Source organism: Ahaetulla prasina, chromosome 3 (assembly GCF_028640845.1).
Source record: "Ahaetulla prasina isolate Xishuangbanna chromosome 3, ASM2864084v1, whole genome shotgun sequence".
Lineage (NCBI taxonomy): Eukaryota > Metazoa > Chordata > Lepidosauria > Squamata > Colubridae > Ahaetulla > Ahaetulla prasina.
Genome location: NC_080541.1, coordinates 122,352,126 through 122,370,674, shown reverse-complemented (window position 1 = coordinate 122,370,674; position 18,549 = coordinate 122,352,126). Strand labels below are relative to the sequence as shown.

At 37.6% G+C, this 18,549-nt stretch overlaps 1 protein-coding gene across 1 annotated transcript in view; it reads left to right on the top strand.

Moving 5' to 3' along the window:
* The window catches only part of ASTN1 (astrotactin 1), a 251,664-nt gene that overhangs the window by 191,389 nt on the left and 41,726 nt on the right, over positions 1-18,549 (top strand). The window contains exons 12-16 of the mRNA XM_058177507.1: positions 2,060-2,226; positions 3,919-4,113; positions 5,645-5,772; positions 13,180-13,284; positions 14,696-14,884. Coding sequence (XP_058033490.1) covers positions 2,060-2,226; positions 3,919-4,113; positions 5,645-5,772; positions 13,180-13,284; positions 14,696-14,884 — 784 coding nt within the window. The remainder of the gene's footprint in view (positions 1-2,059; positions 2,227-3,918; positions 4,114-5,644; positions 5,773-13,179; positions 13,285-14,695; positions 14,885-18,549) is intronic.

The window sequence follows — 18,549 nt, the reverse complement described above, 5'->3', positions numbered from 1 at the left end:
CGGAGCACGTGATCGCTCTCAGACATCGAACACGTGCCCCCACAACTCGATACGGCCCCTCCCCTCCGCCATATCTGCCTCTCCCACTTACCGTACAGATCGAACAGCCCTCTAAACCTGGAACGTCCTCCCCTGCCTTCAGACAAGATGGCGTAATGTCGCGAACTAGCACAGGGGCTGGATCCCTCCCCGATGGGTCCTCCCCCCCACCCGTCAAATCCCTCCCCCCCCTTAAAAAACCCTTATTTAAAAAACTATTTAAAAAACCCCACAAGTTATCTATTCTGTAAAAAAGTAATTCCATAAAATCCATTTGGGTATATGTGAAATAAACTGTGAAGACAAGCCAAACATGCCTAGTCTAATAGCAATACAAGGAGAGCTGATGGGATTTTCCTAAAAGGGGCCAGGAGATGGTCTTGCTGAATTTTAATGTGGAATAAATTGTGGGGGTATATGTTTCTCAACATTGGCAACTTTAAGATGTATGAACTTCAACTTCCAGAAATCCTCCGCCAACATGAGTAGAAGTTCACACATCTTAAAACTGCCACTGTTAAGAAACATTGCTGTAAGGAATAAACTAGCAGACAAAACAAAGCCACCAATCTCTCCCAGCAATATCACCCCCTGTAATATTACTCCAATTATAGTATAGTTAACACATGAATCTGTGTCTGGCATGCAGGGGAAAGCTGAGACAACATCACATTATATTTTTACCTGTGCAAACTGAGCTTGCAATTCACTTGCAAATTCTCCTGCCAAAGACCTATATCACTTAATAGAGAGTCGTGCAAAAGCATTCCTATAAAAAGTTTATTCTTGTTTCTGTAATTTTCTAAGCCCTTGTGTAAGTCATGAGTTGCAAAGAAATCAATTAATCAGTAGAAATACTCAAGTCTCTTTTGTCCACCCCTAACTTTGAAGCACATCCTGTCAGCCAGATGGGAAGTCACTCTGATGAGGATGGGTGCTGGGCAGGATTCCTAGACTCCTCATTTGCTTGTTTGCCATCACCCCAAACATCTGGGTCTTCTCATTGACTGCTGGCATTATGCAAACATTTAGAATTCTCCTGTGCGTAGCCATTCCAGCTGGCATGGATGGAGGAGGAGCAACATGGGGCAGAATGAGAGTCTAGTGAGCCTACAGGGGACCGTTTGTTCTGGAAATTGCAGAATTAATGTCATCAAGCAACCTGTGTCTTATTGTGTGAATTTCATCACCAGGACCACGAGGGAAAAAACATTTCGGATGGAAATCCTCTGTTAAATCCACATGTGCCAAAAGAGAAGAAAGGGGAGGGGAGAAAAAGCCTGCAGCTCTTCCTACTTTATCCTACAAAATGTCCCACTTGAAAGCAAAGCCTTATTGATGGTATTATCAGTCAGCTTTATAGCCCTTTAATTCACTTCAGTTGGACTTGTTTATAGGTTGGGCAATTTCAAAACTAAAACATGTTTAAAAAAGTAGTTTCCACTTAATGAGAGCCTCTAGATCTCGTCTATTTCATGGCTGAGCATATAAGCCAGAGTGTGGCTGTTTCCTAAGGTAGCCCGAGGCAGCACCTAGTTCATAGTTCTCTGCAAGCACATCTTCCTCTTGAAAATGACTGGAGGCAATTGAGTGCTGGCTCTGACTGTTAATCACCCTGGTTGGTATTGATGTGTATTTGAGGTTATACACTTTAATAATGATTGCAGAAACTGTAAAGGTGAAAATGAAGAGATTTTTGCAACAGGAAGGAACTGCAACACAAATTGTAAGATCAAAGTGTGAATGATACTGTAGAATTAAATAGCAAAAATTGACTAGAAAACTTGCAAGAAGCTACCACAAATCTCAGTGCTAATGATAAGATGAAACAATACCACTAATTCAGTTTTTCTCCTTACTGTATGAACTGAGCATATGGAACAAGCCATACAGTTATAACATTTGAGATGTTTCTGTTGGGTGTAATGAAACCTTTTGTGTACTGTGCAGTGCAAAGGAATTGCTCTGCATAAAATCTATGCTCACCTGGTTCGTGTTGCTGTTCTTCTTCCTCCGCTAGTGTCCCCCTGGCCTTAGCCCCATGAAAGATGGCACAGGCTGCTACGATCGCCACATAGGAGTGGACTGTTCAGATGGGTTCAATGGTGGTTGTGAGCAACTCTGTCTGCAACATTTGATGCCGTTACCAGAAGACCCTTCCTTGTACAATATACTTATGTTTTGTGGGTGAGTTCCACAAACATTTCTGGTATCCTCTAGAGTGACACCTTCCTCCAAACCATACCCAGACAGACAAATAAGACACATATACACAAAAAAAAACAACATACACACAAACAAACATACATATACATATACATATACATATACATATACATATACATATACATACATACATACATACATACACACACACACACACACACACACACACACACACATATATATATATATAAATATTTGCATGGTGGTAGCACATTTGTAGCAAATGTTTCAAGGTTGCTTTATAGTACCCTTCCTTTCACTGCTACTCATACTTGTTTCAAAACAATGAATTCCTGACTATTCCATATAATAATAAGTTTAATATTCAAGATTGTCAGTAGAAAAAAGTTAAGGTGGCAGCTGTGATAGTGCAATTAAAATTGTGGGTTGCAGGTAGAGCTTTAATTACACTGTTGTGACTGCCATATTGACTTTTTTTTTACCATTCCCTGTGGATCCTTGTCACTATTTAAATCTTGTCTAACTATTGCTTTCTATTCTATAATGTGATAACTAAATAATAAATCTTCCTTCCTGAAGAAACCTGCCAAATGTAGCCCATACCAATGTATATATGTAAATGGTTGTCTTTACATTTTTTTATATATTTCATATATGCTCCCTTGACTGCAGCAATAATTATATATTGCATGGGTCATGTGTTTGGAGTATGCATATGAACCCTTTCTTTTTTTTTTCCTGGAAAAATATTAACATTTCCCACCACTTAGATTCAATTCCTGAAAGCCCATGAGAGTATGAATGTAGCACCTATCTGTAGCCATGTACAATAATTTTGTTGGTTCTCAAGATCACACAGCTATCTCTGCAGCTCCTCTATGTTCCTAAATACAGTTACTTTAAAGAGTTGCAGACAGGTGCTCTAATCATGGCTTCACATGTTCTAAAATATCTTTTTGGAATGACAACCAAAGTATTGCATACCACTAATATTTAACAAAATATCTTTTTGGAATGACAGCCAAAGTATTGCATACCACTATTTAATATCTTTTGTTCAATCCTATCGTAATATATTTTGTTGCAGTGAAAGAAACTCTTATTTACAATGAAAATTTTAATATCAGGGTTCCTGATAGCAGATTAAGGAGTTGTCTTTAGCAACCAGAGGTTGAGATATTTCATGGTCATAAAAAAGATAGGAAACCTGTGGCCCTCCAATTGTTGCAGTTCACATTCTAGATTTTAGTAATTTCTTAAGTAGAAATTAGGGATTAACAGATTTTGCTCATCTCACTCAACTGTTGGTCAGTGGTTTTGTTATTCACTTATTTTGTTCTGCCCATTTTTCAATTAACAGAGATAATTTCTTCATTTGAATTGCACATACAGTGTGGTTCTTTTTATCTCCATGTAAATTGGTAGGGGCATTTTAAGAAATACTCTAGCATCAGGCATTACTTGGCACAAAAGTCATGCATAGAAAAGTTTTGCTGAAGGTCAGAAATATAAAAAAGCACGGAATTAGATCTAAATATTAATCTCACATGATTTTACAAATCTGTAAGAGAGGTACTGTGTTTTTCACCTGTGTGACCATATTTGCTATAGGTTCTTCCTTGAACACAAAACATATTTCTCTTTAGAAATCTTGTAAAAAGTTTAAATAGTTTTTCTTGTATTCATTGGCAGATGCATCGAAGATTACAAGCTAGGTATGGATGGCCGGTCTTGTCAGTTAATTTCAGAGTCCTGTCCAGGGGGTGCTGACTGCGAAGAGAGCCGAGAGCTGCCCATGAATCAAACTCTCTTTGGAGAAATGTTCTATGGCTACAACAATCAAACTCGTGAGTTGGCACCTGGGCAGGTGCTGAAGGGGACATTCAGGTGATGATTATATTAGAAAAAAAAGTTTGATGTTCTGTGGGATTCCAAGTCCTGTTCTTTGTATTTTATCAGTACTGGGTTATTCATAGTGCTTTTATATCATACACTAAGCAAAACAAAGCTCTGCCCAAAGCAACTTGCAAATTAAAATTTCCCTTCAACTCACATTGAAGATTAAACAGAAAGAAGATACAGAATATTATCAAACATGAAACTTATTTTACTAGTGGTTGAAAAAAGGAATGGAGAATGCAATCCGTACTGCTAAGCAAATAAAATAACACAGACAACATGATGTTTATTAAGCACTAAGAAAATGTAAACAATAGAAAATTAATAAAACCTTATTTTAAAAAATTCCTAGGTTTCCTCACTTGCCTCAGTAAGACCTGGGATTTGACCTCAAGTGAATTTCTTTCAGAGATGGATGACTTCTGTTAGAAGGACCTTTTTCTAGTACTATTCACCCAATTCTTGAAGATATTAATATTCATGCAGAGTCCTCTGCAATTACGCTGTCTATCAAGAGAATATATTATCAATGAAACGATTGCATGTTTTAAAAGATTATATCTTGGGCAGGTGTGTAATAAAGGAGTTTTAATGGAATTAGAAGAAATACTCCTTGAAGTCTCTTTTATAGTTATCCATGCAATTCTATTGAAAAACACTGGTTGTCTTTTTAATCACAAATTTATCATAATTTCTAGATAGATGATGACATTCTGGAGAAACAAGAGTTCTTTTTAATGATGTTCCTTACAGGTGATTGGCACATCCTCATTTACTTATTAAGTCAAAAATTAAGACATGTGAAGGGCCCTTTTCTCTGTAGGTGAAGTTTCTTATTGGAGCAAAAAAAATTTCAACAAGTCTAACTTTTTTATTTTTTTCAAGAAAAGCTCTACACATGCTGGTTCTGCATTCATACAGTTCTTTAATCCTTCAGTTTGTAAGAGCTGGTGGACAAAAATGGAACCCAAAGAAAGATTCCACTGGCTGCATTAATGGTCATGAGAAATCCTTTGATGTTGATGACACTGTATGTAGACTTAAAATGTAGGGTTTTGAAACAATTTTTAACAATTTTGAAGAACGCCCTATCAAAAGAGAAAATAATAATAATAAAAGGAACAATTGAAATAAAATGTTTTCATGATACTCTTTATTTCTACGTAACTTTGATATATTGATTATAGATTTTAGTGAGATCTATGAACCTGCACATGGTGGCATATTTCAACATCTAGAGTGAAATTTGGAAAAGTGTTAGAGATGGGTGAAGTACTCAATCTGTTGTCATAATTTGATTTGGTTTAAAATTGTGCTGAACAGTCTACTTTTCACAAATATATTTTGAAGAAAAAATGGCAGAACCTTCAAAGCCTTTGAAGGTGTTTACAGTATTGTATAAGTTGTACAAGGAGTATTGGTATTCTGCTGAATTTAGTTTAGGAAATAACTATAGATAGATTTGCTTGGATTTTGTGAACTGACTTTTGCTTTGAACTTCTCATTTGGCACTTTTCAGGATGAATAACTTTGCTCGTGGCTTGGAGCAACAGCTGCCAGATGGACTAATGTTGGCCACTGTTCCACTAGAGAATCAGTGCCAAGAGGAGCTGTCTGAACCTACTCCTGATCCAGATTTTCTAACTGGTAAGTGATCCCTTTCAGAGGTCATTTCCACTAGTTTTTGCAATCAGTCCTTGAACTGCTATCATGCTATCATCTGTTTTGGAATTGAGTCAAGATATTTCTGCTTTAGTTCCAGTTTATCTGAAGCTATTAATTTACTATTATTAGCATTTTTCCTTAAATTCATAGGTTCTTTGGGTAGGAGGCAAGGGAATAATTAAAATGTGCATTGTGAGACAAATAATTTAATTTACGTATGTGCAAAAGCCAGCGTTTATGTTGACATCAATAGTGGGTTGGTGCTTTGTGAAAGAGTGGATTGAAGTACTTGTGGTATAAAAATTCCCAGATCTCAGTTTTTGAATTCTGTCATTTGTTCAGTCTTAAAGTTTTGTAATATAGATATGACTCACTGGAAAAAATGCAAATATTTTATGGTCAGTTAGTTTAATGATGGTATAGATTCAAAAATGTCTAACAAATTTTATGAAAAATATGAACAAGAAATACATTATTTTGGTGCTAGTGAGGTATTCCACATTGTCATAGAATAATAATTATTGTGTTGCCAGTTATTGCAACTGTAGGTCAGATACTAAAATATTAGGAAAGATGCCAGGATGCTTACAATTAAGAAACATTTATTCAAATAAACTCCATAACTATAGTATCTGAGAGTCTCAGAGCAGTGTGGTAAGTCTGGACTATGATAATGTAGGTAGTCCATGGACATGACTTACAAAGGGGTTGCTTTTGTTAGGCAAACTTTATAGCACCTTATATTAGTAAGGATTAAATATCTAGTAGGTATTAGGATCTGAGACCTTCTTGTCCAATCCTTTGCCCAGAGTAGGAATTCTCAGATCAATAACCATCAAACCTTTGCTTGAAAACATCTAGTGGTGGATTAATACAACCCAGGAGGCAGGTTGTTTCATTGATTGGTGGCACTCATGATCAGGAAATTCCTCCTTATTTTGAGTTTGGATCTGTCTCTGTAAAGTTCCCACCAATTTGGCTTTGCCCTATCTGCAGGCTTGTGGAGAATAAATCCAAAGTCATTAAAGTATTAGAAGACTTCTATTTTGTCCCCCCTAGGACTTTTCTTCTTTAGGCTGAACATGTCCAATTCTTTAACTGTTTTTCATCAGATTTTTTTCTCCAAGCAGTTTATTGTCTTGGTTGCTCTTCTCTGCACACTTTCAGTTCCTCAGTATCTTTCTTGTAAGGACCAAAATTGGACAAGTGTTTGGACAGGTATTCAGGTGTGGTATAACTGCCACTGCATATAGTGGAACTATCATTTCCCATGATTTCAATATTATACTTTTCATGCAGTCCAAGACATCTCTGTGCTGACTCATGTTTAATTTGTGGTCTACAAAGATCCTGCCCAGAAACAGTGCTGTTGAGCTAGGTACCACATATCTTGTATTGCCCAAAATGCAGAAATCGATACTTTTCATCATTGAACAATATTTTGTAGGGAAGGGCCTAATGTCCCCTTGAACACTGAGCCTGTCTTCTGAGGTATTAGCAATCCCTCCCAGCATTGTGTTGGCTGAGGATTTGATGAACCTCTCTTTATCTTCTCATCTAACTCAACTATAAAAACTTGGTGGAGCTTCCTTTGTCACTCCTGCACATGTTCTGAGATTTCTAACTATCTGTATCCACGTCCAATGGCTTCAACTAAGATTGTGATTTTTTTCCATGGCAGCACATACAAAAATGTTCATTAAAATGTCATTAGTAGAAAAATTAACACTGTAAGGCAATGTCTTGTGGTTGACCTCATAGCCAGAACTGCACTGAGGCACTAGGAGCAGGAGAGACTTAGTATATTAAGGCAGGAAAAAAAATCTTTCCAAGCTATTTTTAATTACTGAAAAGTACTTATAGACATTTCTTTGATATAATTACCATATAATGTGCTGTCTTCTCTATCTAATCCTCCAAGACAAAAAAACCCTCTATTTTCTGAAGACTTTTTTCATATATTTGCCTCCTTCATACCTGTTCTTTGGATTTTTTGCTCTTTGAGGGAGCATTTAATTAGTAAGCCAGTTTGCAGTTTGAACTATTGTGCCTGGGAAACTGGACACAATTATTTATTATGCAGCAAATGGTTGCTTTCCTTGGCTCAGATACAAGATGTATAAAAGTCTAAGAAATAAGTATAATCTCAAAGGATCTGCAGAAAATTAACCAAAAACAATTGCAGGGGGATGATTTATATGTTATTGGAATATGGTCAAAATTCTGAATGGTTCATGGAAATAGAACCGCTATTCATTTTTCTCAGAATATGATAAAGAATTTTGATACAAGAATGTTGACTTCAGGTCAAATATGTTTTTTTTCCAGACCAAAAAAACCCCCACCAGATTCTGAGTTAGAATTTATGTTAGAACTTGCCTTGCACCATATATATTTGATTTTAAACTCCATTGAAATATTTTGACGGCTGTTTTTAATAAATAAACACGTTTAGTAATAGTAGTATCGTTATTATAGTCCAAAATAAATGCAATGTAAGTTCAAACAACCCAAGTTCAATTCACAGTATGATGTGCTTCAATTAAAAAATCTTTGGAAATACCATGAGACAGAAGGCATATTTTAACTAACATGGTAGACATGTAAAGAAAAAAGAGAAAAAAATCTCAAAAATATGTAATATCATCCATAGAATTTTAGAAATTACATTTGAAATGAAATTACAATTTTTAATAGGTATAATTTCAGAATGTATTGAGAAGAAATATAATTTACTGAGATATTTGCTTATGGATGTGAGAATAAACTTTGTCCAATATTTAACCAAATTCAAGCAAGAATGCTTTTTATTTACAGCATACAATACATCATGCAGCAAGGCAAATACAAGCATATGGGTTCTGAAGAGGTCTACATGTTTATAAATACTTCAAAACAGTCAAAGTATAAAAAAGAGTGATGTTAGAATTCAATTACCTACTTTTCTAAGCAGCTCCTTTTTTTTCTTTTAACAATTTAGAAATTATATTATATTTTTCTTCTTATATTTAAAAGTTTAATTTATCTAATATAATAGCAGTGTTCCAATATCTCAGGGGTTGCCACAAAGAAGAGGGAGTCGGCTATTCTCCAAAGCACCTGAGGGTAGAACAAGAAGCAATGGGTGGAAACTGATCAAGGAAAGAAGCAACTTAGAACTAAGGAGAAATTTCCTGACAGAACGATTAATAAGTGGAACGACTTGCCTGCAGAAGTTGTGAATGCTCCAACACTGGAAATTTTTAAGAAAATGTTGGATAACCATCTGTCTGAGATGGTGTAGGGTTTCCTGCCTGGGCAGGGGGTTGGACTAGAAGGCCTCCAGGGTCCCTTCAAACTCTGTTGTTATTATTATTATTATTGTTAATAAATTAATTTATAAACCATCATAGTATTAACAATTTCTTGTTTGAATTGCATAAATATCTCTGTACCATGCTAATACCTTTATTTTATAATGTATTGTTCATATCTTATAATGCAATAAAACAATTTCTTGGGAGAAATGCCTTTGTGTCTCTCAGGGTCTTCAAACTCTAAATGTGTTCTTCTAAGATATAATATTTAGGTGGACTTGCATTTTTAATTAATCTATCCTGGAAAGACTGACTGCCACTCCAATCAGCATTATCAAAAAGTTTTCTTAAATGACCAGTATTCTGAACTCATCTCTTAATTGCTAAGTTTTGTGCCTTGGCCATAAAGCTACGTCATACTCAGAATTTTTTTATCCAAAAGTAATATGCATCAGCTTTGATTTTCAATAGAAATGATAATAAGAGCATTTCATAGAATCAAGGCTGAGGATTCTAGCTGCAGAACAAGAACACTTTCATTCCCTATGCCCTATGCACGGTCACTCACACCCTCGTGACGTCTCGTCTGGATTACTGCAATGCTCTCTACATGGGGCTTCCCTTGAAGGGCATCCGGAGGCTTCAGTTAGTTCAGAATGCGGCTGCGCAGGTGATAGAGGGAGCCCCTCGTGGCACCCATGTGACACCTCTCCTGCGCAGACTGCACTGGCTACCTGTGGCTTTCCGGGTGCGCTTCAAGGTGTTGGTAACTATCTTTAAAGCGCTCCACGGCATAGGGCCGGGCTATTTACGGGACCGCCTGCTGCTACCGAATACCTCTCACCGACCCGTGCGCTCTCACAGAGAGGGACTCCTCAGGGTGCCGTCAGCTAGGCAGTGCCGTCTGGCGACACCCAGGGGAAGGGCCTTCTCGGTGGGGGCTCCCACCCTCTGGAACGAACTCCCCACAGGACTTCGTCAACTTCCGGACCTCCGAACCTTCCGCCGCGAGCTTAAAACACATCTATTCATTTGTGCAGGACTGGACTAGATTTTTAGATTTTTAAATTTAGATTTTAATGGGTTTTATTATATATATTGTTCTTTTAATTATTTGGCTACATCAAATAAGTTTTTTAATGGATATTTTACTCTGTATTTATATGTATTTTTACTTGCCTGTGAACCGCCCTGAGTCCCTAGGGAGATAGGGCGGTATATAAATTTGAATAAATAAATAAATAAATAAATAAATTTGTCCTTACTTTAAATTGGTTTGATAACTGTATTTTCATTCTTATTCATTGTCCATTCTTGTATGTCACAGCCATATACTTTGTTTAATAAATAAATAGTTTTTTAAATGCTTTGTAATGAGGATAAAAAACTTACACATTGTACTCATTAAGGGGACTTTAATTTTGAATGGCCTGCTGGCTAGCTGTAACTAGGGCCTTTTTGAAATTAATAGCTTCCTTGGCTGAGGGACTTAGTATTTTCCAATCACAGCCACTCTCTACTTGAGTCAGAGGCAAGGAAATTGGATTAGGGAAGAAGAAACAGAGTATTTCTTTGTTCTCTGAATCTTGCTTAGAGGCCTTGCAGTGAGCGGGCACCTTAAGAAAACATATTTTATAGAATTAAGATGAGGAATTTAGGCTGATATCAGAAACTCCTGGTAGAACTTGGACTACTGAAGTAAAGTTACCTGGGAAGGTATACTTGAGCTATATGAGAAGGATTTATTTCTATTTGCTGCTGCTCATTCAGTTTTGGATAATATTATATATGCTCTGATTTGGTTGGGTTTATAATTGGGCCTAATACTCCAACTCCACTTAGTCCTGGTCTTTAAAAGGAGACAGTTTAGAGGATTTCCTGTTCGTCCCATTCAGATCAGGGGCATTTCCCATTGTAAGAAAAAATGGTAAAAGAAGACTCTTCCATGTGGGATAGATTCGTACCAGTGGTGGTTGCTACTGGTTCTCCCTGGTTCTTGCGAACCGGTAGTAAACATTTTGAGCAGTTTGGAGAACCGGTAAATGCCACCTCTGCCTGGCCTCGCCACCAATCTTTTGCTGCCTCCCGACTCCCAGCTGATCGGCTAGAAGGAAAAAGTCAAGACTCATTTGACAAAGAAGAGGGAAAAAAAACAAGACACCGTCACTTTAAATTGAGAAGCCAAGAAGCCTCCCAACTGATCGGCTAGAATGAAAAAATCAGGACTTGCTTCTCAGCCAGGAGATCGCTTGGCAAAGAAGAAGGAAGAAAAAAAAAGAGGCCGTCACTTTAAATTGACACAGCAGCTGGACAGAGGTTTTTACTTGCAGAAGCAGTTCGTTTCTGGGTCAGCTGAACAACAAACTGGATAAGAGGAGGGATTCTTATATGGTTCTATGTTTTTGAAGTTTTGGGGTTTGTGCAACATGGGCTTTGTGTTTCTAAAAAGGTTTGGGCAATTTCTATTGTGAAATATCCTGTCTTGAATGAGTTTTCTGCCTGCTTGTAAATGGAGCCAAACATCCGGCTTCCACTTTCTATTATCTCTAAGCACCGGTAGCTGTTTTCTGCTTACAAAGTTTCCTTTATGCAGCTGGCAGGAATGTGGAATTCCAGGCAGGTTCCTTGTTAGCAGCTTGATTTTTCCTTGGTTATGTGGGAGCCTTTTCTTATGAGTAATATTTTATTTGAGAAATGAAGAGGGAGGAGTTTTATTCCTTCCCAGAACAGATTAGTGGGGTGGGGAGGGAATGGGGATTTTTAAGTAACCTTCCCCTGGAGTGGGAGGGAATGGGGATATTAGGCTTGCTGTCAAACATCAGCCATAATACCAATGACTGTTTTGAACAATATGCAGGTTGTATTACAGGAATGGCTATTTTATATGTGAAATTATGACTGAAACCTATATTGGTTCACACTGTCAGGAGGTTTCTCCTTAGTTTTAGGTTGCTTCTCTCTTTGTTCAGTTTCCATCCATTGCTATTTGTTTTGCCTTCTGGTGCTTTGGAAAATACATTGCCCCCCCTTCTTTCTGGCAGCCCCTTAAAAGCCTGTTGCCTATCACACTCTTGGGCAAAGCATGTGAGCCATTTCCTCCTTTCAGTGGTCCATGAAAGTGCATCTATAGTATGTAGATAATAAAATTGAAAAAAGGTGAACAACATTTTTGCAGAACTATAGAACAATGAGGCTGGGCGTGACAAGGAATGGCTGGGAGAGGAGGGGCCAGGTGAGGCACCCCTTGACATGAGTGACATTGAGTTGGCCACGCCTACCTAATCACATGACCATAAAGCCATGCCCACAAAATAAGCCACGCCCACAGAACCAGCAGTAAAAAAAACTTAGAACCAACCCCTGATTCATACCCAGATATCTTAGCATTCATGTAGACGGCGTGCGAGTACAGGTAATCCTCGACATATGACACAATTGAACCCAACATTTCAATTGCTAATTTGTTATGTGAGTTTTGCCCCATTTTACAATTTTTCTTGCCACAGTTGTTAAATGAATCACTGCAGTTATTAAGTTAGAAACACAGTTGTTAAATGAATCTGGCTTCCCCATTGCCTTTGCTTGTCAGAAGGTCGCAAAAGGTAATCACATGACCCTGGGACACTGCAAACCGTTGTAAATATGAACCAGTTGTCAAGCATCTGAATGTAAATCATGTGGCAATGGGGATGCTGCAATGGTCATAAGTGTGAAAAACATGTAATTTTTTTCAGTACCATTGTAGCTTTGAACAGTCACTAAACAAATGGTTGTAAGTCAAAGACTATCTGTATTGAAATCCCAGGGAGACAGATCCATAATGCACTACTGCTTCTTTGCCACATCCATAGGAAAAATAAATCAAACAGATAATTTCTTCTGAATCTGCTTTATAAATTCAGGATAAGGTGATTTTAATGAACAGATTTTTTATCTGCAACCTAAAATAGCTCAGTGTGAGAAATGTACTTCCCTTGTGATTCTCCTGAAGGGGGAAATCAATTCAGATTCTATGTCAGATTTAGAATACCGCTATGTTGCAAATGTTTTATGCTGAGTGTCTTTCTTATTTTGCCCGTGGTTTCTTCCACAGGGATGGTGAATTTCAGTGAGATTTCTGGATATCCTTTGCTACAACATTGGAAGGTTCGCTCTGTCATGTACCATGTTCGGTTGAACCAAATGACCACCTCTCAGTGTAAGTTATGCCCAGTACTTGGTGAGGTGGCTTTAGATTGGCCATAGTATCACAGCAGGAGTGGGGTGGGGGCAGCCAAAAAGACAGCCATTCTAACTTTTTGTTCACCCTGGACATCACTGTTTCCTATAGTCAGTCATCAGCAATTTCGTAAGTAAGAGTTAGAAGGGAACAGATCTGTCTGGTTGTAAAAGATCTGTTGAATCCCAATTCCAATGTTGGATGGCAATTTAGTGATTAGTGATTTAATGATCCCAGTTGATCTGGAGAATATTAATTTCATATATTCATAGTTCCATTCTAAACCATTTTCACATTGAAGTGTGAACTACGGTTTTATATTGTATACTAAAATCATGACATTTTATCCTAAGGTATGCATTTTGTATACAGCTTGCATTTCTTTCCATAGCAAATCATGCTGCACAATTCAAAGAATTATAAAAGCAGAAAAAATGAGTACAGTGGAAGTCTGGAGAGTGCAAATGAGTTTGCTGAAATGCAGGCTAAATAAATTTTTAAGGGACTTCATTCAGAGTTCTGTCACACTTGCCTTCTTGAATATTTGGTGCACTTTGACCCTTATATGCATATTAAAACATGTAGATGAAATAAAGCAAATGGGATGTCTTAATCTTTTCTAGGAGCAGCTTAGAAAAGACCACAAATTGGGTGCCAAAATACCATGTCATATATTATCTGTTGAGCATGTGATTTTTTATTCTTTTAAGAAATATTTAAGCCTTTTTCCCCCCAAAATGATTGATGAAAAACATCAGGAAGTAGACCAGCAGGTCACATAGGATGGTACTGTTGCAGATGCTGCCGTGGCTTCGCATAGGGTGTTCAGTCTCAGAAGCTTGACTTTAAATAAAAATGTCTGAGCAGAGACAGTTTATCTGAACATTGAAAGAAGTACTTTAATAGAGAAAAATCTTTATCTATTCCATTCATTATAGGGTGTTGATATTTTCTTAGCAACTCTATATATAATGTTTCTTAGAAACACAACATTATTCAATCAAAGGTAGCAATTTAATTTTTGAGAACTGATGCTATAACAATTTTTTGGTGAGCAATTCTTATTGTTTCCTCATCACCCCACAAACAACTAAGAGCTTGCTACTAAAATTAAACATTTTTATCAAGCTAAAATCAAGGCAATTGATTCTTCACACACTGAATTCGAAATAGCCACTGACCTTGTTTAAATATCAGTTTTATTAAATACAGTTAACCTCATTTCTACATATAGACTGTCCGGTACTGGGCAGAGCAAGGATTACTAACCTGCTTGTGAACTTCCAGAAGCATCTAAATGTGGTAGAAAAATGCCTGCCTGCTTGCCCACCCTCTCTGCCTTTTTCTCTCTCTCTTAAATTCTTGCTTGCTGTACTTCTATTCTCTGCAGCATTTGGCAATGCCCTTCATTCTCTGGATGGAGCAACATCTCGGGGAGATTTTGTGGCTCTGCTGGATCATTTTGGTAACCACTATATACAGGAAGCTGTCTATGGATTTGAGGAATCCTGCTCTATTTGGTATCCCAACAAACAAGTCCAAAAACAGCTCTGGCTGGAATATGAAGATATTAGCAAAGGTAAGCTTCATTTCTGCTGCCTTCTTTTCACTGAGACACAATAGGGTAGAGAAAGGCAAGTATCAGTGGTGTGAAGAGGTGATAGTAAAGATTCTGTTGTGGCTGGGAAAATTCTGCACTAGGAACTATTTTCAAAAGGTTGCTTCATCTGCATCATAAACTTTGATTGCAGTGTTTGCATTTTAACAGCTCTCAGGGGTTGTAAAGGGGATGAAAGGAAGAAGAACATTTGAAGGACAGAAAGTATTGGGCAAAGAAGAAAACTGTGCTGGATTGAAAATCTTACTTGAACCTGGATGTCAGAGCAGACATAACTGTGACAAGCGACTGTTTATTTTATTTATTTATTATTTAGATTTTTATACCGCCCTTCTCCCGAAGGACTCAGGGTGGACTGTTCCACCCTCAGAGATGTGTCCACCTGTTTTTCAAGAGTTGTATCAGCTACAACTCCATGGGAGAGAAGTAGAGTTGTGATTGTCATCTGGGATACTCTGCAGGCAATCAAAGGTGTTGTTGTTTAGATAATTTGTGAGTTATTGTTGGTTCAAGACTGGGCTCCAGGGATAAAGTTAGGGCATTGCTTTTACTGGCCTCCATGTTATAAAACTTCATCCCTATTTGAGTTTCTTGACCTTGGCACTAATTGCTACTGGAATCAGCAATAAGTTTCGTAAGTTTTTTTTATAAGCTATAAGATTTCAATTTGCTTCACTAGGAGTCGGGGAAACCTCATGGTCACCATAGCAACTGTGAGTTGACCTACGGTATCTACTTACATTTTCATCAAACCCTTTCCCTGTCAAATCATTATCTGGTTATTCTGATTAATAGAATTGAGCTATTATTCACTGTGCTTCTGGTTGACATTTGGTGGGTTCAGGATGTGGGTGGTATGTCTTAACACAGATATTGTGCAAAGAAATTTGGCAGCCCTTGATACCCTCAATTGCGATATCAGCTCTGTACTAAAAGGTTAAGGGATTTGGGCAAGAGGGGCATTTGGTGGGTCTTTTTCCTCCAAGGCTGGTTTGTGGTCCCAATCACTGCTGTTGGAAGAAGAGAGGTCTAGCACAAGACCTCTGCTTCATCTCTTCATTTCTCTTCTCATTTCTATTTAACATCTACATAACACTACTAGGAGCATCACTAATCGGCAGTACATCTGATACTCAGTTACATAATCTCTGCCCTGAGCTAACCAAGAATGCTACCAAGATCCTTTTCCAGCATCTGGATGCTATGATGATCGGAATGGGGAAAAATACGCTTCAACTCATCTCTAGCAACATTAGTGCCTATTTTGAATCTAGACACTTTCTTTTGTTATTTCTGAATGGAATAACATTTCCGCATAGCCTTTCTCCTGGGCTCCCAGCTCCTGCTTGACAAATTGGTAGCTGTTAGGCACAAAAGATAACACTGGAAAAAAAACACAATCATTTTTAATCCTTTATTCACTTACTCTCAGTGGACAGAATCTTGCTAAACTAAAGCTATAAACTCTAACCCTAACCTACTAGATATATCTTGAGGGATTCCAGGGCTACCCTGGACCTTTTCTTCCTTTTCCCCATCCAGCTCGAGACTGTGCAGACTCTTAATCGGGATCTCTTTCGGGGAAAGCTTTGTGTTGCCAAAATTCTTCCTCACTGCTCCTGCAGATCTATATTTCATCATATCAACAGCTGGAAAGTTTTTGCACAGACTCATCTTGTGTGCCAGTTACATTTGTGCGCAGATTGGGAGACATGCCTGAATTATTTCTCAGCTGCCTCTGGAACAGCCTACATTCAGTCTAGTCTCTCCCTATTATATTTTTGAGGAGTTGTAAAAACATAACTCTTCATCTGAGCATGCTTGAAGGTCCTGCTGCCCAGATAGTGATACATCAGAGGCCTCTTGTTACGTTTGTGTTAATACTTTTTTTTATGTTTTAACATTGGGTTCTTATTTATAAACTCTTTGGAATCCTGAGAAATGGTGCATCATTATAAGCTGAAATAATAAATAAAAATACTAACTAACTGACCCATGGACTTCTCAGCATTCAAGAGAACTATTTAAAAAGATAACTTTGTGCTATAGAAACTTGGGCTAGTTTTGTGAGACATGAAATTTCCCATGCACAAGACAAAATTTGGATCGAGTCAGTCGAGATGGCAGAATGTGTTGCTGCTTCTTTGAAAGGAAGTCTGCGTGTCTAGTGATGGAGAGGCTGCTGCATTCTCTAAAGCTTATTGTTATTTAAAAGCACTCTGTCTCACCATTCACCTGTAAATTGGTCATCATGTCCCTGATGCTCTTTCACAGAGTATTGAGGGTGTTTTTCTAGCTAAGGACAAAGATTGGCAATTTATTCCCAACCAAGGACCAAACTTTCTGTAATTGTCTAGCCTAAGGTTTTTCCGGCATTTTTATTGCGATATAGCAAAATAATTCTAAATTCACTAACTTGGGAATAGGTCTTGCTAAATAAATTCTGGCAAGGCTTACTATTGAATAGACATCTATAGGATTGCAGTGTTGTTGGAATATCAAAATATTGTTCTTAAAAGTGGAAAAACATGAGGGTCTGTGCAGTAATGCTTAGAGATCAAGGATAGGCAACAGCACTGGGAAAATCTTTCTCATATCCTGTTGTTTTCATACTGTTGTTCAATTTCCTTTTATGGATTCAACCATCATAAAAGGTGCAGGCTGGACTCTGTGAGAACTTACAGAGTTACAGTGCTACACATGCAGAAACACAAACATGCATCATATACAAATGCATGCAGCACTTTTTCAGTGATGCAGTAGAGGTAAATGGTAACATGTTTGCAATATCAACGTGACCAGCTGATATAACAATATGGTTCAAGAGACGGACTTACCAGTCAGAAAATTCATGACTCAAATCTCACCTAGTTCATTAATTTACCAGCTGTCCTTGGACTAACCTAATCCTCAGCCCTCTCAACCTCCCACCCCCAAATGGGTTAATTAATTATAATGATGTATACATCAAAATGGGGCAGATGGATATATGAAACAAGAGATACTGTATGTGCTCAGATATACATTTAAATGGTATATATCTGTATGAAGCCAGGATTACTTTTTCACATGAACATCTTACTATGCAATTAGAGAAAATTAAAACTACGAGGGAGGGAGGGAGGGAGGGAGGGAGGGAGGGAGGGAGGGAGGGAGGGAGGAAATATGGATTTGTGGATAACTAATAAGAATCTGATGGGGTTGTATAGCCTTTAGATAAGTTAACCAAGGACATGTTGATCTGGAATTGAATTAGTCCCAAGGACAATTAGATATCCATGGGGAGTCATATAACAGAGCATTATCCTTATGGAAATGGTCTGTGATAGGTTACTATAAAGAGTAAGAGATTTATGTGAATAAAATATAGACGCTAATAGGCAAAATTAACTAGGATGTTCTCATGCATAAGCCCTTCTAAAGCTTCCTGTTCATATCTTGTGGAGGGGAATAATCCAAGGATTTTGCCTATTGTGTAAAATAGCAACAAATATTAATTGTGAGAGTTCCTCAATTAGGTTAAAACTTATTAAACCTATGAAGCATTTTTTTATTCTTGGAATTGCCTTTAAACATTATTTTGAGGACTTGATAAATTGACTGCTGGTTTATCTGTAGAGGAAAAA